This window comes from Bos taurus, chromosome 20 (genome assembly GCF_002263795.3).
Source record: "Bos taurus isolate L1 Dominette 01449 registration number 42190680 breed Hereford chromosome 20, ARS-UCD2.0, whole genome shotgun sequence".
NCBI lineage: Eukaryota > Metazoa > Chordata > Mammalia > Artiodactyla > Bovidae > Bos > Bos taurus.
Window position 1 is genome coordinate 32,685,099 of NC_037347.1, and position 22,140 is coordinate 32,707,238.

Consider the following 22,140-nt stretch of genomic DNA (forward strand, 5'->3'; position numbering starts at 1 on the left):
CTTACTTACTCCATAATCAGATCCATGATCATCAGTGTTGCCAGATCACAGTGACTGTGTTCAAGGAACACTTATTTTACTTAATAATGGCCCCCAGATGCAAGAGTAGTGATGCTGGTAATTCAGATATGCCAAGGAGAAGCCATGAAGTGCTTCTTTAAAGTGTAAAGGTGAATATTCTCGATTTAATAAGGAAAGTAAATGATCGTATGCTGAGATTGCTAAGATGTATGGTGAGAATGAGTCTTCAGCCTGAAACTGTGAAGAAGGAAAAAAGAAATTTGTACTAGTTTCCTTGCTGCATCTCAAATTGCAAGTTACAGCCATAGTGCATGATAAGTGCCCAGTTAAGCTGAAAAAGGTATTAAATTTGTATAATAACATATTTTGAGAGATCACATTCACAAAACTTTTATTACAATATGCTGTTAAAATTGTAGCAGCAGCTGTTATAATTGTTCTACTTTATAATTAGTTATTATTAATATCTTACTGTGCCTAATTTATAAATGAAACTTTCTCATAGATATGCATGTATAAGAAAAGAAGATACCTATGTATTGTTGTTTAGTTGCTAAGTTGTATCTCTTTTGTGACCCCATGGACTGTAGTCCACCAGGCTTCTCGGACCGTGGGATTTTCTAGGTAAGAACACTGGAGTGGATTGCCATTCTCTTCTCCAGGGGATTGTACATAGCATCTGTAGGGTTGGTACTGTCTTGGCATGTATCCTGGGTTAAGGGGAGATGCCTGTATGTACCTGTACATGAGATTACAATGCTGTTACTTGTATATACTTGTGTATGTCTTGTTTTATTGCATTTTGCTTTATTGCATTTCATAGACATTGCACTTTTTACAAATTGAAGGTTCAGGGCAGCCCTGCATTAAACAAGTGTATTGGCTCTATTTTTCCAATAGAATTTGCTCACTTCATGCTTCTGTCACTTTTTGATAATTTTTTCAATATTTCAAACTTTTTCATTATTATTATATTTGTTATGGTGATCTGTGATCAGTGATCTTTTTTTTAATTTATTTTTTAATTGAAGGATAATTGCTTTACAGAATTTTGTTGTTTTCTGTCAAACATCAACATGAATTAGCCATAGGTATATATATGACAGTGATCTTTGATGTTATTATTGAAAAAAAATCATGACTTCCTGTAGGTTCAGATGATTGTTAGCATGTTTTAATAATGCATTTTTTTTTAATCACTGTGGCTTTCATTTTTTAAAATTTTTACTGGAGTACAGTTACTTTGCAATGTTGTTACAAAGTATTTTTAAATTAAGGCATTGACATTATTTTTAGGCATAATACTATTGCACACTTAACAGACTATAGTATAGTATAAACATTTATATGCACTGGAAAACAAGAAAATTTTCAGGACTTGCTTTATTGCAGTGTTTGCTTTTCTGTGGTGGTTCGGTGAGGTATGCCTGTAGTTCTGTACTGCTCAGGTATAGGAATTTTCTGGGGGTCCAGGAGAAGTTTTTCATTCTGAATAAAATTTCTGGTTTTGCACCAATGGTTTTGAACCCAGAGATAAAGGCAAATGACTCCTTTGCTGTGCCATCTTATTTGTCAAGATAGCTACAGCTCTGAGAGCTCTAAAGGGCTTGAAGGGGAGATCTCGGCTGCCTTGGCTGATCATGAACATTTCCCCCAAGATTAGGTTATTTGGTTTGGGAAGGGCTAACCACTTCCTCCTTTCCTGCCAGAGATGCTCAGAGGGCTCAAACAAACTTTGTGCTACTGTACAAAAAAGATCTTCATGACCTAGATAATCACTCACCTAGAGCCAGACATCCTGGAATGTGAAGTCAAGTGGGCCTTAGGAAGCATCACTATGAACAAAGCTAGTAGAGGTGATGGAATTCCAGTTGAGCTGAAAGATGATGCTGTGAAAGTGCTGCACTCAATATGCCAGCAAATTTGGAAAACTCAGCAGTGGCCACAGGACTGGAAAAGGTCAGTTTTCATTCTAATACCAAAGAAAGGCAATGCCAAAGAATGCTCAAACTACAACACAGTTGCACTCATCTCACACGCTAGTAAAGTAATGCTCAAAATTCTTCAAGCCAGGCTTCAACAGTACGTGAACCGTGAACTTCAGATGTTCAAGCTGGATTTAGAAAAGGCAGAGGAACCAGAGATCAAATTGCCAACATCCACTGGATCATGGAAAAAGCAAGAGAGTTCTAGAAAAAAACATTTATTTCTGCTTTATTGACTATGCCAAAGCCTTTGACTGTGTGGATCACAATAAACTGTGGAAAATTCTGAAAGAGATGGGAATACCATACCACCTGACCTGCCTCTTAAGAAATCTGTATGCAGGTTAGGAAGCAACAGTTAGAACTGGGCATGGAACAACAGACGGTTGCAAATAGGAAAAGGAGTACGTCAAGGGTGTATATTGTCACCCTGCTTATTTAACTTCTGTGCAGAGTACATCATGAGAAATGCTGGGCTGCAAGAAGCACAAGCTGGAATCAAGATTGCTGGGAGAAATATCAATAACCTCACACATGCAGATGATACCACCCTTACGGCAGAAAGTGAAGAAGAACTAAAGAGCCTCTTAATGAAAGTGAAAGAAGAGTGAAAAAGTTGGCTTAAAACTCAACATTCAGAAAACAGAAATCATGGCATCTGGTCCCATCACTTCATGGCAAATAGATGGGGAAACAGTGGAAACAGTGACACCCTTTATTTTTCTGGGTCGAAAATCACTGCAGATGGTGACTACAGCCATGGAATTAAAAGATGCTTACTCCTTGGAAGGGAAGTTATGACCAACCTAGACAGCATATTAAAAAGCAGAGACATTACTTTGTCAACAAAGATCCGTCTATTCAAAGCTATGGTTTTTCCAGTAGCCATGTATGGATGTGAGAGTTGGACTATAAGGAAAGCTGATTTGAGAGAACAGCATTGAAACATGTATATTATCATATGTGAAATAGATTGCCAGTCCAGGTTTGATGTACGAGACAGGGTGCTCAGGGCTGGTGCACTGGAATGACCCTGAGGGCCTGGATGGGGAGGGAGGGGGGAGGGGGGTTCAGGATGGGGAACACATGTACACCCATGGATGATTCATGTCAATGTATGGCAAAAACCACTGCTGCTGCTGCTGCTAAGTTGCTTCAGTTGTGTCTGACTCTGTGTGACCCCATAGACAGCAGCCCACCAGGCTCCCCCATCCCTGGGTTTCTCCAGGCAAGAATACTGGAGTGGGTTGCCATTTCCTTCTCCAATGCATGAAAGTGAAAAGTGAAAGTGAAGTCACTCAGTCGTGTCCGACTCCTAGTGACCCCATGGACTGCAGCCTACCAAGCTCCTCTGTCCATGGGATTTTCCAGGCAAGAGTACTGGAGTGGGTTGCCATTACCTTTTCTGGGAAAAACCACTACAATATTTTAAAGTAATTAGCCTCCAATTAAGAGAAATAAATTTAAAAATGAAAAAAGAAAGCTGAGCTCTGAAGAATTGATACTTTTGAACTGTGGCATTGGAGAAGACTCTTGAGAGACTCTTGGACTGCAAGGAGATCCAACCAGTCCCTCCTGATGGAAATCAATCCTGAATATTCATTGGAAGGACTGATGCTGAAGGTGAAACTCCAATCCTTTGGCCACCTGATGCGAAGAACTGACTCATTTGAAAAGACTCTGATGTGGGAGGAGAAGGGGATGACAGAAGATGAGATGGTTGAATGGCATCACGGACTCAATGGACATGAGTTTGAGCAAGCTCCAGGAGTCAGCGATGGACAGGGAGGCCTGGCGTGCTGCAGTCCATGGGATCACAAAGAGTTGGACACGACTGAGTGACTGAACTGAACTGAACTTAACCACTTCCTGGGATGTGCACTTGGACTTCCTGCTCAGCCCCTTCAAGATTTCACTTGTCCCATATAACTATGTCATGTATGTGTGCCTGGTAAGTGACTTCAGTTGTGTCTGACTGTGACCCTATGGAATATAGTCTGCTAGACTCCTTGGTACATGGCAATTTTCCATGACAGGAGGGCTGTCATGCCCTCCTCCAGGGGATCTTTCTGACCCAGGGAACTAATCCATGTCTCTTATGTCTCCTGCATAGGCGGGCCAGTTTTTTACCACTAGTGCCACCTGGGAAGCCCCTCACTATGTCATAAATTAACCTTATATCCAAATACAGTTCTTCCTCCATTTACAGTGGGGTTAAATCCCAATAAACCCATTCTAAAGTGAAAATATTCTGAGTCATCAGTATATCAGTACACCTAACTTACTGAGCTTTGTAGCTTAGCCCACCCTGCCTTCAACATGCTGAGATTTATATTGGCCTACAGTTGGGCAAAATCATCTACCACAAAGTTTATTTTGTAATACAGTGTTGATTAGCTCATGTAATTTATTGAATACTGTGCTGAGAGTGAGAAACAGAGTGGTCCTATGGGTACAGAATGGTTGTAAGAGTACTGGTTGTTTACCCTCATGATTGCGTGCCTGATGGAGCTGTGGCTGCCTCTGCCCTGTGTCACGAGGAGTACTGCAGATCGCTAGTCTGGACAAATATCAAAATTTGAAGTATGATTTCTGTTGAATGCATATGACTTTCACACAACCGTAAAGTTGAAAAATTAAGTCAAACCATTTTTAGTTGGGGATCATTTGCACTACATTTTCTTTTGTTTTAGTACCCTTGATATTATTACAGTACATATAAAATTATAAGCTTTTATTATTGGTGGTTTAGACGCTAAGTCGTGTCTGACTCTTTCGACCCCATGGACTGTAGCCTGCCAGGCTCCTCTGTCCATGAGATTCTTCAGGCAGGAATACTGGAGTGGGTTGCCATTTCCTTCTCAAGAGTATATTCCCGACCCAGGGATCAAACCCAGGTCTCCTGCATTGCAGGCAGATTCTTTACCAACTGAGCTATTAGGCCACTGGTGAAAGTGAAAGTCTCTTAGTTGTGTCTGACTGTTTGCCACCCCATGGACTATACAGTCCATGGAATTCTCCAGGCCAGAATGCTGGAGTGGGTAGCCTTGCCCTTCTCCAGGGGATTTCCCAACCCAGGGATTGAACCCAGGTCTCCTACATTGCAGGTAGATTCTTTACCAGCTGAGCCACAGGCAATTGTGGCTATAATTGAGATGAGTATATTTAAATTGAGAGTAAAGAAGAGAAATACTGTTTGGAAAATAGTTGCAACTTCATTTTTTAAAATTAAATTATAGTTGATTTATAATATTATTACTTACACGTGTCCAGTAAAGTGATTCAGTTACACATCTGTGTGTGTGTGTATATATATATGTATATGTATATAAATTTTTTTCAGATTCTTTTCCCTTATAAATTATTATCAGATATTGAATATAGTTCCCTGAGGTGTACATTAATACTTTGTTGTTAATTCTATATATGGGCATCCCTGGTGGCTCAGATGGTTAGTAATCTGCCTGCAATTCAGGAGACCTGGATTCAATCCCTAAGTCAGGAAGATCCCTTGGAGAAGGGAATGGCTACCCACTCCAGTATTCTTGCCTGGAGAATTCCATGGGCAGAGGAGCCTGGGAGCTATATATTTATATATACATATATATATTACTTTGCCAACAAAGGTCCGTCTAGTCAAGGCTATGGTTTTTCCAGTGGTCATGTATGGATGTGAGAGTTGGACTGTGAAGAAAGCTGAGTGCCAAAGAATGGACGCTTTTGAACTGTGGTATTGGAGAGGACTCTTGAGAGTCCCTTGGACTGAAAGGAGATCCAACCAGTCCATTCTGAAGGAGATCAGCCCTGGGATTTCTTTGGAAGGAACGATGCTAAAGCTGAAGCTCCAATACTTTGGCTACCTCATGCGAAGAGTTGACTCGTTGGAAAAGACTCTGATGCTGGGAGGGATTGGGGGCAGGAGGAGAAGGGGACGACAGAGGATGAGATGGCTGGATGGCATCACTGACTCGATGGATGTGAGTCTGAGTGAACTCCAGGAGTTGGTGATGGACAGGGAGGCCTGGCGTGCTGCGATTCATGGGGTCGCAAAGAGTCGGACATGACTGAGTAACTGAACTGAACTGTATATATATCTATATTCATCTTTTTCAGATTCTTTTCCACAATAGGTTATTATAAGATATTGAATATAATTCCCTGTGGTATACAGTAAACCCTTGTTGTTGAGTATGGGATTAAGAAATACAAACTATTTTATATATGATAGTGTATATTTCTTAATCCCATACTCCTAATTTATTACCCTGTCCCTTCCCCATTTGTATTATTTTTTAGATTCCACATATAAGTGATATCATATAATTTTATACTTCTCTGAGTTACTTCACTCATTATGATAATCTCTAGGTCCATTGATGTTTCTGCAGATGGCAATATTTCATTCTTTTTTATGGATGAGTAATATTTCATTATGTATAAGAGTTGACTCATTGGAAAAGACTCTGATGCTGGGAGGGATTGGGGGCAGGAGGAGAAGGGGACAACAGAAGATGAGATGTCTGGATGGTGTTGCTGACTCGGTGGACGTGAGTCTGAGTGAACTCCGGGAGTTGATGATGGACAGGGAGGCCTGGTGTGTTGTGATTCATGGGGTCGAAAAGAGTCGGACACGACTGAGCAATTGAACTGAACTAAACACATGTATACACTATATCTTCTTTATCCATTAATCTGTTGATGGATACTTGGGTTGTTTTGATGTCTTGGCTGTTGTAAATAATGCTGCTGTGAACGTTGAGGTGCATGTATCTTTTCAAATTAGAGTTTTCTTCAGATATATGCCCAGGAGGGGTGTTGCTGGATCATATGATAACTATTTTTAGTTTTTCAAGGAACTTCCACACAGTTTTCCATAGTGGCTGCACCAATTTACATTCCTACCAACAGTGTAGGAGGGTTCTCTTTTCTCCATATCCTCTCCAGCATTTATTATTTGTAGACTTTTTGATGATGGATATTCTGACTGGTGTGAGGTGATACCTCCTGATAATTTTGATTTGCATGTCTCTAGTAATTAGTGATATTGAGCATCTTTTCATGTGCCTGTTGGCTGTTTGTCTTTTTTGGAGAAATGTTTATTTAGGTTTTCTGCCCATTTTTTGATTGGATTGTTTGGGTTTTTTGATATTGAGTTGTATCAGCTGTTTGTATAGTTTGTAAATTAACCCCTTGTTGATTGCATCATTGGTTGCAATTTCATTATTAGAGTTTTATTTTGACAGTTTATTTTAGAATTGTCAGTGAGATTTCAGAAAATGAAATTTCACATTCAGAAAATGAAAAATACTTGTAATACATTGATGTCTTCCATGAAATACACATTTGTGGACACGACTGAATGACTTCATTTTCACTTTTCACTTTCATGCATTGGAGAAGGAAATGGCAACCCACTCCAGTGTCCCTGCCTGGAGAATCCCAGGGATGGGGGAGCCTGGTGGGCTGCCGTCTATGGGGTCACACAGAGTCGGACACGACTGAAGCGACTTAGCAGCAGCAGCAGCAGTATACCTCTCTAATGAATTCTTGGCCTTAGGCTTCTTTTAACCATTAAAATATTTTAACATGAGTTTGTGGTGCTGTAGGAGAAAGGTCAGATCTCTCTTCAGGTATGCTAGAAAAAATTGGCTACTAAAGGCGCTGCTGCTGCTGCTGCCGCGTCGCTTTAGTTGTGTCCGACTCTGTGCGACCCCATAGACGGCAGCCCACCAGGCTTCCCATCCCTGGGATTCTCCAGGCAAGAACACTGGAGTGGGTTGCCATTTCCTTCTCCAATGCATGAAAGTGAAAAGTGAAAGTGAAGTCTCTCAGTTGTGTCTGACTTTAGCGACCCCATGGACTGCAGCCTACCATGCTCCTCCATCCATGGGATTTTCTAGGCAAAAGTACTGGAGTGGGGTGCCATTGCCTTCTCCGACTAAAGGCACTAAGTAAGATAATATCTTTGAAAGTTCATTCAGATTATCTTTAATACCAGAGAGCTTCAAGATGCTTTAACATGTGTGTTTCTCTGTTAGGAATATAGTAGATTTTTCATTAGCAAAAGATTACATATGTGTTTCTTTTTTCTTGTGTGAGGCATTGCCCTTTTCACTTTTTTATCATTAGTGTCTGATACACAGTAGATAAGGGGTACATGTTTACTGAATTTGTGAACTGGAAAGTATATGGCAGAAAAGACACTCTTTTTTAAGATTTATTTGTTTATTTTATTATTATTAGTCTTTTGGCTGTGGTGGGTCTTCATTGCTGCACGAGGGCTTTCTCTAGTTGCAACAAGTGGGGGCGGCTCTTTGTGGGCTGTGGGCTTCTAATTGTGGTGCCTTCCCTTGTGTGGAGCACGGGCTCTAGGCATGCAGGCTACAGTAGTTTCTGCACATTGGCTTCAGGTGTTGTGGCTCTCGGGCTCTAGAGCACTGGCTCGGGAGTTGTGGCGCATGGGCTTGGTAACTCTATGGCATGGGGGAATCTTCCTGGGCCAGGGATCAAACAGGTGTCCCTTGCATTGCAAGGCGGATTCTTAACCGCTGGATCACTAGGGAAACTAGGAAAGACACTCTTATGATAAGCTATCTAACAGCATTTTTTGAGGCATAAACACTAAATTTGTACCTGGTCAGGTGGTAACCTCAGCTGAGTATCTTAAGCTCTGCTGGGTTGCTATGCCAGCTTGCTAGTCCAGAAATAAACCAGTAGCTAAATACACATGGTGTCCAGAGCCAAGATCAACAAATACAGAGAGGTTATCTCCAAACAGAGATAAGTTCAAATGTGTAATGGGTTGGAAGACCACAAAGAGATCAATGAAAGTGTGGTTGGAAAAATTCCCAAGTCAGTGAATGGCCAACTGTATTCTGTTTTATGGTATGGACCTCTGTACTTGGAGGGAATTTCAGATTTTTTAAAACTACAAAGCAAATGGGTTATATCCACATTCATGGATTATTTTACTATATACAACTTTACAACTTTATTTGGACAGGGCTCCAGAGGATATCAATGGTATTGTTATATTAGATAATTGAGAGAATTTATTAAAGAGACTCTTTTTAAAGGAAGAGTCAGGGCTGAGGGAAGGCAAACATGAGTATTGAAGAACCTTAGAGTTAGTAACAGTGGAGAGCTGTTACACCAGCCCTGGCCCTGACGGGGCGAGGGGATGGGGACTGTTAGAACCCAGAAGAAAGTCTTATGGAGAGGGCTATCCAGTGTGCTGCAGGTGCCAGGGAGAGAACTAAGGGAACAGAAGTCCTGACATCATTCTCCCCTCACTCCCCTGATCCTCCTGGTGGTGCCTTTGATTGGCTGGACCCAATCAGAAGTGGATGGACTCAATCAGAAGCCAGAGGGCAGGGGACCCCATGATTCAGTCTACACAGGGCAGCCACCGTAGGTGTAGGGCAGACTGGAGGTTGAAGAATGGATCTGGAGGAACACATAGCAAATATCCAGCTTGAAGACTTAATGATTTTCATTTTTATTACTAAAGAGCCAGTGAGGAGGGGAAAGTGAAATCAAGCAATAAACTCATTTGACAGATGTCAAGAAATGTTTATGTAAAACCCTATATGGGGAAAGAGTTTCTGAGAGAGATGGAAAGGCCAGTGTAAGGGCCTCCATGCACAATGCCTGGTGTATTTGAGGAACTGTAAGGAGGCCTGCAGAGGCAGAGAATTGAGCAAAAAGAAGAATGGGAGGAGTGAGGTCAGAGGTGTAAAAGGACATTTCAACCCATCCCAGGGGGCCACTCTAGAGAGAGACCTTTACTTTTACTCTGAATGAATGGGTACAACTGCAGGGTTTCAAGCAGAGCAGTGACATGATCTGATATATTGTAGTTTGGGCTATCATTTTTTGAGTAGATCATAGTGGGCCGGAGTAGAAGCAGGGAAGGTTACTGTGATATCCGGGCAAGATATGGTGCCAGTTCCAGAAAGGGAATGAGAAATGCTCAGATTCTGGGTGGATGCTGAATGCAGAGTAAGGATTTTCCAGAAGAGCTGACGTGGAACCTGTGTGTCAAGAGTCACTCCCTGAGTTTTGTTCTGAAGATCTGTAAGATGGGGCTGCCATCAGGTGAGGTGGAGAAGGCTGTAGGTAGAGTTGAATTGAGGGGAATAGAATTGTTTACCCAAAGAACTGGGAAATTGTTTAATGTCTGGGTGTATCTGTGCGTGCTCAGTCATGTCCAACTCTTGCAACCCAATGGACTGTAGCCCACCCAGCCCCTCTGTCCTTGGGATTTCCCTGGCAAGAATACTGGAGTGGGTTGCCATTTGGGAGAAGGGAATAAACAGAAAGTGTAAAGCCTTGTGCATAATCCGTGTTCGGGGAGGCTTTTTAATGACTTGGAGCCTTCTAGTGGACAAGTATATTATTAATCTTCAGGGAATTCTCCCCACATTTCAAAACTGCATTCCTGAAAATACTTGCTATTTAGGCTTTAGTTTTCTTTGTAAGGGCTTCCCAGGTGGCTCAGTATTAGAAAATCTACCTGCCAGTGCAGGAGATTCAGGAGATGTGGGTTCGATCCCTGGATCAGGAAGAGTCCCTAGAGAAGGGAATGGCAACCCACTCCCGTATTCTTGCCTGGAAGATCCCATGGACAGAGGAACCTGGAGGGCTACAGTCCATGGGGTCACAAAAGAGTTGGACTTGACTGAGCACATAGGCAGCCAAGTTTCTTCAAGTAAGAATAAAATCTGCAAATATATAGATATATATTTGGCCACACTTCATGGCTTGTGGGATCTTAGTTCCCCAACCAGGGATCGAACGAACCCGGGCCACCATAGTGAAAGTGCCGAGTCCTAACCACTGGACCATCAGGGAACTCTTCTATGCAGCTATTTCCTTACACCCATGGTGAGTGGGAATTGTTTTTAGATTCAGTATTGGAAGACTTGGACTATGAAACAGATCTGTCAGAAAGTTGACAGGTACCTACCTGGACTGCTTTAAGATGTTTACTGTATCTGGACTGCCTGGGGAAGGTTATAGGCTTGGAAATGACACATTATGAGAATTAGGAAAGAATTAGGTGAGCGAGAATAACTACATGTTGGTATGAGAAGGATTAGGATGTGAAGATGAAGGAGGGAGAAAAGGAAGTTGTTAGGAGTAATGTCAGTGATTTGTCATATAAAATCTCAAGTTTCTGAATGTGAGGATGTTAGTGTTCCTTCGGATGTCCCTTTGATTGTAAGCTGCTTGTGTTTTCTTTCTAGGGTTGACAACTTTGGTTTGGGCCTTTTACTTAGATCCAAGCAGATAAAACGCATGGTCTCTTCCTATGTGGGAGAAAATGCAGAATTTGAGCGACAGTATTTATCTGGCGAATTAGAAGTAGAGCTGACACCACAGGTAAAAAAAAAAAGTGTTTTTTTTTTTTTTATTTTTAATAATACAAACTTATTTTGAAGTTTAGCTTTTTCCTTCTAGAAATTTCATTGTGTAAGAGAGGTAAGATAGAATGCTGTTTTGCCAAACCGAGAAAACTTATTTATAAGTCACACCTCTTGACTGCTAGAGGACTAATGTTTTGTTACTATGCACTGTAAAAGAAAGTATTTCTAGTGAAAATTCCAGGCTTCAGGATAAAATGTTAAATTTGGCACTGAAATGTGAATTTCACTGTGGCATGCAAAAGCACTTGCTGAAATGTTTGAAGATTGTCCCAAAAGTCAACTCCTACTAATCACAGAATTAGAAATTTATGCAGAATCTGGTCTTGCTGAGACGTATCAGGAAAATGAAGCCCATGGACGGGAGTAAAACTGTCAGCATCACAGACTAAATGCTGGGGGTCAGAGCCCAGGTTTCCAGGGAACTGAAACAAAGGAAGCAATGACTGCAGTTAATCTAGCAAGTTTCCACTCACTTTATCCACCATTTCCTTTCCTGTCTGATTGAAAAGTTTGTCATTGAGGAACCTTTTTGGCCAGTCCAATATAGTTAAAGGTCCCAGTTCAAGTAGACCCTTGTTTTCAGGTTGGGACAATATTAAACTCACCATCGTTAATATCCAAGCCTATTCTCACTACTGATTAGGCAGGCAGTTATTTAGTCTGAATATGATGTACTCATCTCACACGCTAGCAAAATAATGCTCAAAATTCTCTAAGCCAGGCTTCAACAATATGTGAACTTCCAGATGTTCAAGCTGGTTTTAGAAAAGGCAGAGGAAGCAGAGATCAAATTGCCAACATCTGCTAGATCATTGAAAAAGCAAGAGAGTTCCAGAAAAAACATCTATATCTGCTTTATTGACTATGCCAAAGCCTTTGACTGTGTAGATCACAATAAACTGTGGAAAATTCTGAAAGAGATGGGAATACCAGACCACCTGATCTGCCTCTTGAGAAATCTGTATGCAGGTCAGGAAGCAACAGTTAGAACTGGACATAAACAACAGACTGGTTCCAAATAGGAAAAGGAGTACGTCAAGGCTGTATATTGTCACCCTGCTTATTTAACTTCTATGCAGAGTACATCATGAGAAACGCTGGGCTGGAAGAAGCACAAGCTGGAATCAAGATAGCTGGGAGAAATATCAATAACCTCGGATATGCAGATGACACCACCCTTATGGCAGAAAGTGAAGAACTAAAGAGCCTCTTAATGAAAGTAAAAGAAGAGAGTGAAAAAATTGGCTTAAAGCATTCAGAAAACAAAGATCGTGGCATCTGGTCCCATCACTTCATGGCAAATAGATGGCGAAACAGTGGAAACAGTGGCTGACTTTTTGGGGGGGGCTCCAAAATCACTGCAGATAGTGACTGCAGCCATGAAATAAAAAGATGCTTACTCCTTGGAAGGAAAGTTATGACCAACCTAGACAGCATATTAAAAAGCAGAGACATTACTTTACCAACAAAGGTCCATGTAGTCAAAGCTATGGTTTTTCCAGTAGTCATGTATGGATGTGAGAGTTGGACTATAAGGAAAGCTGAGCCCCGAAGAATTGATGCTTTTGAACTGTGGTGTTGGAGAAGACTCTTGAGAGTCCCCCTTGGACTGCAAGGAGATCCAACCAGTCCATCCTAAAGGAATCAGTCCTGAATGTTCATTGGAAGGACTGATATTGAAGCTGAAACTCCAATACTTTGGCCACCTGATACGAAGAGCTGACTCATTGGAAAAGACCCTGATGCTGGGAAACATTGAAGGCAGGAGAAGGGGAGGACAGAGGATGAGACGGTTGGATGACATCACCAATTCAATGCACATGAGTTTGAGTGAACTCCAGGAGTTGGTGATGGACAGGGAGGCCTGGCGTGCTGTAGTCCATGGGGTCGAAAAGAGTCGGACATGACTGAGCGACTAAACTGAACTGAACTGAATATGATATAACTAGACTGTATGTTAGGGGGTGTGTCAGCAAGTGTTTAGGGCCAGAGTTATTTCCCAGTAGGAAAACTGGGTGGAAAGGCAGGTGGTGGTGAGAGAGCAGCTGGGGAAATTAGATTTGAAATGACTAGTACCTAAAAGGGAGACAAAGTGATCAGAAGAAGATACAAAGACATTTTTCATACAGCTGTTCCTACTCTTAAACAAAATTTGAATTTCTCTTGGCTTTTTAAAAACCGGTTTAGCTTTATGTTGTAGTCTTTGTCGTTTGTATTTTTCCTTAATTAGATAACGTAGTAGATAAAATACTTAAGAGAAGGTTTAGAATACACTCTAAATAACTGGAAATTTTACATTATTATTATATAATCATGATATTGTTATTTATGATAAAATTCAGGCTGTACCTACATGTAGTACACAGTAAAACACGATATTTTATTTTATGTTTTTAAATGTATACAGTTAAAGTTATATACTTCAGATTTGAAAATTGATTTAAAAATATTACAAATAGACTTGTAAAATATGATGTTGAGAAACCAGTGGAGACATGGAAACCGAGAACATGAGTATACAAATAAGCAGTTCCATTACAAATTAAGGATTAAAAATAGAGAAGTTGTTGTCTAGAGCGTCAGTCATTGTTTTGCATTGATCTTCTAGCCTGCAGTGTTAGTGAGGTAGACCAATATGCACTGCTAGGGGTGGTTTAGATGGATAAACACCTAGAGAGCAGGGACCGTGTGGCTAAGTATTTGTGTCCGCAGACAGAAGTGTGCTTAATGGACTTTTGACTCAGTGTTGTTTGCTTGCTTGTAGGGCACGCTTGCAGAGAGGATTCGTGCAGGTGGGGCTGGAGTTCCTGCATTTTACACCAGCACAGGGTATGGGACCCTGGTGCAAGAAGGGGGGTCACCAATCAAATACAACAAAGATGGCAGCATTGCCATTGCCAGTAAGCCGAGAGAGGTAAGATGCACGGATTCCAGGTGGGCTCATTGGGTAAATAAGTATAAAATCATACCTGGGTGAGAATAAAACACATTCGTTCAGTAACATACATATGCTAGGTACAATTTCTAGCTAACACTGAACATCTGCTAGTAATTAAAGTCACGTAGAGGAACCAGAATAAACAAATGAGAAGGAAAACTAATCCATAGAAATGAGAGTCAAGATTAGTTTTATGGTAGGTTTTAAGAAATTTAGGAGTGTGTATAATTGCTGATTATGTTTACGTGGAAAATAAAATACAGCTACTTTATTTAATACCATAATATGTATAGTATTAAACCCTTCATGTTCAGGCCCCTTCTGGACATGATTGAAGAATGGAAAAAAAGCTAAAGAAATCACAAATTTGTCTATAATCTTAAAAAACAGAGAATGGTTATAAATATATAATATGAGTAGAATAAATACCAAGTTTATATTATCTTCTTTATCCTTCATTTTGTACACTGGACACATTTGAGCCTTAGACTGAATAACTTAGTTTTATTTAAAGTGCTGGATAGGATGGAGTATCTTTATACTAGGTAACTTTCCTCACACATTAGAAAAGAATAGAACTCTAGATACAGGTATTTGAGATATTCAGGAGCCAGTTTTAAAAATGACACAGGCCAGTATTTCATTGCTGTATTTTTGGTATCTTTCCCTTCTCTCTGCCCACATGGCTCATGAGAGTTAACAAAAGTCATGGACTGCTGAACTTATCTCTAGGGAAGTGAGAACTTAGTATATCAAGGGGTCTTGTCACCTTTCTTCGTATAAGGATGTTAGCTGTGCCCCTTGGGGTTGTGAGGGGAGATAAAGGTCATTGCTCTCATCCCCCTGCTGTCCCATCTTGTCTCCAGCAGCGTCCTTCATCTTTAGCTGTGCCTTTTCTGCTTAGGGTTACCTATATTGACTCAAAGTTTTTGTTAACGATTTTTATACTCTATCTTTGCTTCTTGCCTAATTAGGTTTAAAAAGTTTTCGCAAAGAAAAAGACAGGAACCTAATTATTAAGATGGATCCTAGTTAATGTAGATTAGGATAGCCAGCAAAATCTGGTGAATGCTTTGAGAACTTGCTAGAAGTTACATCATTAACTCACCCTGTGAAAACAAAGGATAGACTAGAATCTGTCCTGAATGCCTGGGTTCATTTCAGCCTGGAGTCAGGTGTAGGCATCTAGCAGTTTTGTGATTTTGTCTGAATCCCGAGGAATACAACAGATAATCTCTAGAAATGATTCTTGTTAGCCAACTTTATTTTCCTTGATTATGGTGGGAAGAGGAAATGAGTGAATTCCTTGGATTAGTGATAGTTATTTGAGGTCCTTCTGTTTGCTAAGCACTAGTCCAAATGTGGTGGAAAAAGGGGTCCTTTAGGCCAAGTCCCCCTGTAGTGGGGGATCTGACAAAGAATGAAGAAACAAATGCAAAATGTAAGAAATCAAGTAGGGCAAAGGCAGAGAGGGTGCTGAGTGGCCAGGAAGGTGTGTTCCAGGCTGGGTCAGGGGAACCTCTCTGAGAGGTGATGTTTGGTAGAGACCTGAATAAGATAGGAGAATGAGCTGGGTGATGATTGTAGGCTGTGCTCTAGTCAGAAGAAAGAGAAAGGACATGGTCCTTGGCAGGCTTGCTGAGTGTGTGCAACAGCAGGGCAGTGAGACTGGAACAGAGTGAACGAGGCAGAGAGTGGTAGGATTGGAGATTGAAGAGAGGCAGGAGCCAGGTCACATGAGCTTGGGCTTCACTGAGAGTGGTGAGGGGTTGAGAGTGTTGAATAGAAGTGGGAGAGTGATGGGACCTGAGCTACATTTTGGAAAGATCACTGTGGCTTTTGGGAGTGGGTTTTTTGTCAGAGACCCAGAAGCAGAAGCAGCGAGAGAGATGAGGGACTGTTGAATTAATACTAATCCAGTTGGAAGTAGAAGGCAGTTTAGATTGAGGTGGTGACAGTGGAATTTGTGAGAAGTGGTTGCAGTTGGGAAATACACTGAGAGTAGAGCCAACACGATTTACTGAGTAAGAAAAGACACGAATCAAGCATGCTGCTTATTGAGATGGGCCAAGTATGAGAATTAACAAGGAGCTCTTTCTGGACTTGAAGTGTTTAAGAGATTCATTGGCCTCCAAGAGTAGCTACTCAGTAGGCTTTAAGTCAGCTCAGGGAGGGTTGAGAGCTGGGATAGGAACTTTGGAGGCATCAGCAAGTGAAATTCGCTCAGTCATGTCTGACTCTTTGCAACCCCATGGACTATACAGTCCACAGAATTCTCCAAGCCAGAATACTGGAGTGGGTAGTCTTTTCCTTCTCCAGGGGATCTTCCCAACCCAGGGTCGCACCCAGGTTCTCCCTCATTGTGGTCGTGTTCTTTACCAACTGAGCCACCAGGGAAGCCCAAGAATATTGGAATGGGTAGCCTATCCCTTCTCCAGCAGATCTTCCCAACCCAGAAGTGATCAGCACGTGGTGTTTAAAACCATGTGACTTGAGTGACGAGGGCTGGAGTGCAGAGAACACCTCTTTTGCGTTTAAGGGTTTAGAAGAGGCCTGGCATTTAAAGGTTGAAAAGAGGAAAAGAAGCAGCAAATAAAATGGGAGTGTCCAGTGAGTAGAGGAGATCCAGGGGAGGTGATTTGGAAGTTGGAAACTTTTACAAAGCAAGGAGTGATCAACTGTGTTAGAAAGTGAAGGAGCTGAGTAATAGGACTGGAAGTTGATCATTGCAGTTGAAAATGTGGAGGTCATTGGTGACCTTAAAGGGTGATTTTTTTGGAACAGAGGATTTTTCTGGAATGGTGAAAATTTGAATGGAGTGGATTCAAGAAAGGATGGAAAGATGAGGATGTGGAGACTGTGAAATGAGTGACTCAAGTGAATATAATAGCTAGTTTGACAAAACCAATTCTGTCCCTGTTTTTAAATTTTAAAATAGCTAACACTTAGCAACTGCTGATGTGTAGCCCCTTTAGGAAGTTATATAATTGGAATAGAAAAAAAATGTCAGTGTTTTTACTTTGCCCTGAGTTGGCATTTGTTCAGATGTGTTCTTCTAGGTCTGCATGGAAAAGACTCAACTATCATCATTAGTGATGACTGAAATTCTTAAGACTTAAAAAAACTAAGGCAGGAGGAGAAGGGGACAACAGAGGATGATATGGTTGGATGGCATCACTGACTTGACGGACATGAGTTTGTGTAAGCTCCATGAATTGGTGATGGACAGGGAAGCCTGGCGTGCAGCAGTCCATGGGGTCACAAAGAGTCGGACATGACTGAGTGACTGAACTGAAAAAACTATTGATGTGTATCTTACAAATATCCTTCATATAATTTATCTAAGTTCATATTAATATGATCCTCATTCATCTGTGATTCCCTAAATTCATTCATTTTTTCTGACATAATGTGTCATAATACCTTTAAGGAAACTGTTCTGTAAGAAATGATTTCTCTTTTAATGTAAATCAAAACTACAGTGAAGTATCACCTCACACTGGTCAGAATGGCCATCATCAAAAAGTTTACAAATAGTAAGTGCTGGAGAGACTGTGGAGAAAAGGGAACCTATACTGATGGTGGAAATATAAATTGGTGCAGCCAGAGTGGAAAACAAGAAGTTAAACTAAACATAGTTACTGGTCATAATGGCCGTCATCAAAAAGTCTACAAATAATAAGTGCTGGAGAGGCTGTGGAGAAAAGGGAATCTATACTGATGGTGGGAATATAAATTGGTGCAGCCAGAGTGGAAAACAGTCCCACTCCTGGGCATATATGGAAAAGATAAAAACCCTAGTTCAAAGAGATATATGCACCCCAGTGTTTTATAGCAGTATTATTTACAGTAGCCAAGAAACAGAAGCACCCTAAATGTCTATCAACAGGTGAATGGTTAAAGAAGATGTAGTGGATATATACAATGGAATATTGCTTAGCCATAAAAATGAATTAATTCCATTTGCAGTAACATGGATAGACCTAGAGCTAAATGAAATCAGTCAAATACAGAATATTATATGCTGTCACATATGTGGAAACTAAAAGATTGATACAAGTGAACTTATTTACACAACAGGAATAGACTCACTGACATAGCAAACAAACTTACGGTTACCAATGGGTAAAGTGAGGGAGAGAGATAAGTTAGGTGTTTGGGATTAACATATACACACAATTATATAAAAATAAGAACCTACTCTGTAACACAGGGAGCTTTATTCAATATCTTATAATAACCTATAATGGAAAATAATCTGAAAAAGAATATATGTATGTATACGTGTACATGTGCTGTGCTTAGTCAGTCAGTCATGTCTGACTCTTTGTGATCCCATGGACTGGAGCCCACCAGGCTCCTCTGTCCATGGGGATTCTCCAGGCAAGAATTCTGGAGTGGGTTGCCATGTCCTCCTCCAGGGGATCTTCCCAAACTAGGGATTGAACCCAGATTTCCCGAATTGCAGGTGGGTTCTTTACTGTCTGAGCCACCGGGGAAGCCCAAGAATACTGGAGTGGGTAGCCAATCCCTTCTCCAGGGGAACTTCCCAGCCCAGGAATAGAACTGGGGTCGCCTACATTGCAGGCAGATTCTTTACCAGCTGAGCTACGCAGGAATCCCATATATATACATATATGGGATATCTGAATCCTATATCTGGGATTTGAATCACTTTGCTATATACCTGAAACTAATGCAATATTATAAATTAACTATGATTTTTTTTAAAAGTTTCTTTTTTTATTTTTTTTTTTTTTTTTTTAATTTTATTTTATTTTTAAACTTTACATAATTGTATTAGTTTTGCCAAACATCAAAATGAATCCACCACAGGTATACATGTGTTCCCCATCCTGAACCCTCCTCCCTCCTCCCTCCCCATACCATCCCTCTGGGTCATCCCAGTGCACTAGCCCCAAGCATCCAGTATCGTGCATCGAACCTGGACTGGCAACTCGTTTCTTACATGATATTTTACATGTTACAATGTCATTCTCCCAAATCTTCCCACCCTCTCCCTCTCCCACAGAGTCCATAAGACTGTTCTATACATCAGTGTCTCTTTTGCTGTCTCGTACACAGGGTTATTGTTACCATCTTTCTAAATTCCATATATATGCGTTAGAATACTGTATTTATGTTTTTCCTTCTGGCTTACTTCACTCTGTATAATAGGCTCCAGTTTCATCCACCTCATTAGAACTGATTCAAATGTATTCTTTTGAATGGCTGAGTAATACTCCATTGTGTATATGTACCACAGCTTTCTTATCCATTCATCTGCTGATGGACATCTAGGTTGCTTCCATGTCTTGGCTATTATAAACAGTGCTGCGATGAACATTGGGGTACACGTGTCTCTTTCCCTTCTGGTTTCCTCAGTGTGTATGCCCAGCAGTGGGGTTGCTGGATCATAAGGCAGTTCTATTTCCAGTTTTTTAAGGAATCTCCACACTGTTCTCCATAGTGGCTGTACTAGTTTGCATTCCCACCAACAGTGTAAGAGGGTTCCCTTTTCTCCACACCCTCTCCAGCATTTATTATTTGTAGACTTTTGGATCGCAGCCATTCTGACTGGTGTGAAATGGTACCTCATAGTGGTTTTGATTTGCATTTCTCTGATAATGAGTGATGTTGAGCATCTTTTCATGTGTTTGTTAGCCATCTGTATGTCTTTTTTGGAGAAATGTCTATTTAGTTCTTTGGCCCATTTTTTGATTGGGTCGTTTATTTTTCTGGAGTTGAGCTGTAGGAGTTGCTTGTATATTTTTGAGATTAGTTGTTTGTCGGTTGCTTCATTTGCTATTATTTTCTCCCATTCTGAAGGCTGTCTTTTCACCTTGCTAATAGTTTCCTTTGATGTGCAGAAGCTTTTAAGGTTAATTAGGTCCCATTTGTTTATTTTTGCTTTTATTTCCAATATTCTGGGAGGTGGGTCATAGAGGATCCTGCTGTGATGTATGTCGGAGAGTGTTTTGCCTATGTTCTCCTCTAGGAGTTTTATAGTTTCTGGTCTTACGTTTAGATCTTTAATCCATTTTGAGTTTATTTTTGTGTATGGTGTTAGAAAGTGGTCCAGTTTCATTCTTTTACAAGTGGTTGACCAGATTTCCCAGCACCACTTGTTAAAGAGATTGTCTTTAATCCATTGTATATTCTTGCCTCCTTTGTCGAAGATAAGGTGTCCATATGTGCGTGGATTTATCTCTGGGCTTTCTATTTTATTCCATTGATCAATATTTCTGTCTTTGTGCCAGTACCATACTGTCTTGATAACTGTGGCTTTGTAGTAGAGCCTGAAGTCAGGTAGGTTGATTCCTCCAGTTCCATTCTTCTTTCTCAAGATCGCTTTGGCTATTCGAGGTTTTTTGTATTTCCATACAAATTGTGAAATTATTTGTTCTAGCTCTGTGAAGAATACTGTTGGTAGCTTGATAGGGATTGCGTTGAATCTATAAATTGCTTTGGGTAGTATACTCATTTTCACTATATTGATTCTTCCAATCCATGAACATGGTATATTTCTCCATCTATTAGTGTCCTCTTTGATTTCTTTCACCAGTGTTTTATAGTTTTCTATATATAGGTCTTTAGTTTCTTTAGGTAGATATATTCCTAAGTATTTTATTCTTTCTGTTGCAATGGTGAATGGAATTGTTTCCTTAATTTCTCTTTCTGTTTTCTCATTATTAGTGTATAGGAATGCAAGGGATTTCTGTGTGTTGATTTTATATCCTGCAACTTTACTGTAGTCATTGATTATTTCTAGTAATTTTCTGGTGGAGTCTTTAGGGTTTTCTATGTAGAGGATCATGTCATCTGCAAATAGTGAGAGTTTTACTTCTTCTTTTCCAATTTGGATTCCTTTTATTTCTTTTTCTGCTCTGATTGCTGTGGCCAAAACTTCCAAAACTATGTTGAATAGTAATGGTGAAAGTGGGCACCCTTGTCTTGTTCCTGACTTTAGAGGAAATGGTTTCAATTTTTCACCATTGAGGATAATGTTTGCAGTGGGTTTGTCATATATAGCTTTTATTATGTTGAGGTATGTTCCTTCTATTCCTGCTTTCTGGAGAGTTTTTATCATAAATGGATGTTGAATTTTGTCAAAGGCTTTCTCTGCATCTATTGAGATAATCATATGGTTTTTATTTTTCAATTTGTTAATGTGGTGTATTACATTGATTGATTTGCGGATATTGAAGAATCCTTGCATCCCTGGGATAAAGCCCACTTGATCATGGTGTATGATCTTTTTAATGTGTTGTTGGATTCTGATTGCTAGAATTTTGTTAAGGATTTTTGCATCTATGTTCATCAGTGATATTGGCCTGTAGTTTTCTTTTTTTGTGGGATCTTTGTCAGGTTTTGGTATTAGGGTGATGGTGGCCTCATAGAATGAGTTTGGAAGTTTACCTTCCTCTGCAATTTTCTGGAAGAGTTTGAGCAGGATAGGTGTTAGCTCTTCTCTAAATTTTTGGTAGAATTCAGCTGTGAAGCCGTCTGGACCTGGGCTTTTGTTTGCTGGAAGATTTTTGATTACAGTTTCAATTTCCATGCTTGTGATGGGTCTGTTAAGATTTTCTATTTCTTCCTGGTCCAGTTTTGGAAAGTTGTACTTTTCTAAGAATTTGTCCATTTCTTCCACGTTGTCCATTTTATTGGCATATAATTGTTGATAGTAGTCTCTTATGATCCTTTGTATTTCTGTGTTGTCTGTTGTGATCTCTCCATTTTCGTTTCTAATTTTGTTGATTTGATTTTT

General features: G+C 40.4%; 1 protein-coding gene across 1 annotated transcript in view; it reads left to right on the top strand.

Moving 5' to 3' along the window:
- The window catches only part of OXCT1 (3-oxoacid CoA-transferase 1), a 167,464-nt gene that overhangs the window by 17,497 nt on the left and 127,827 nt on the right, over positions 1–22,140 (top strand). The window contains 2 exon segments of the mRNA NM_001076070.2: positions 11,255–11,390; positions 14,199–14,348. Coding sequence (NP_001069538.1) covers positions 11,255–11,390; positions 14,199–14,348 — 286 coding nt within the window.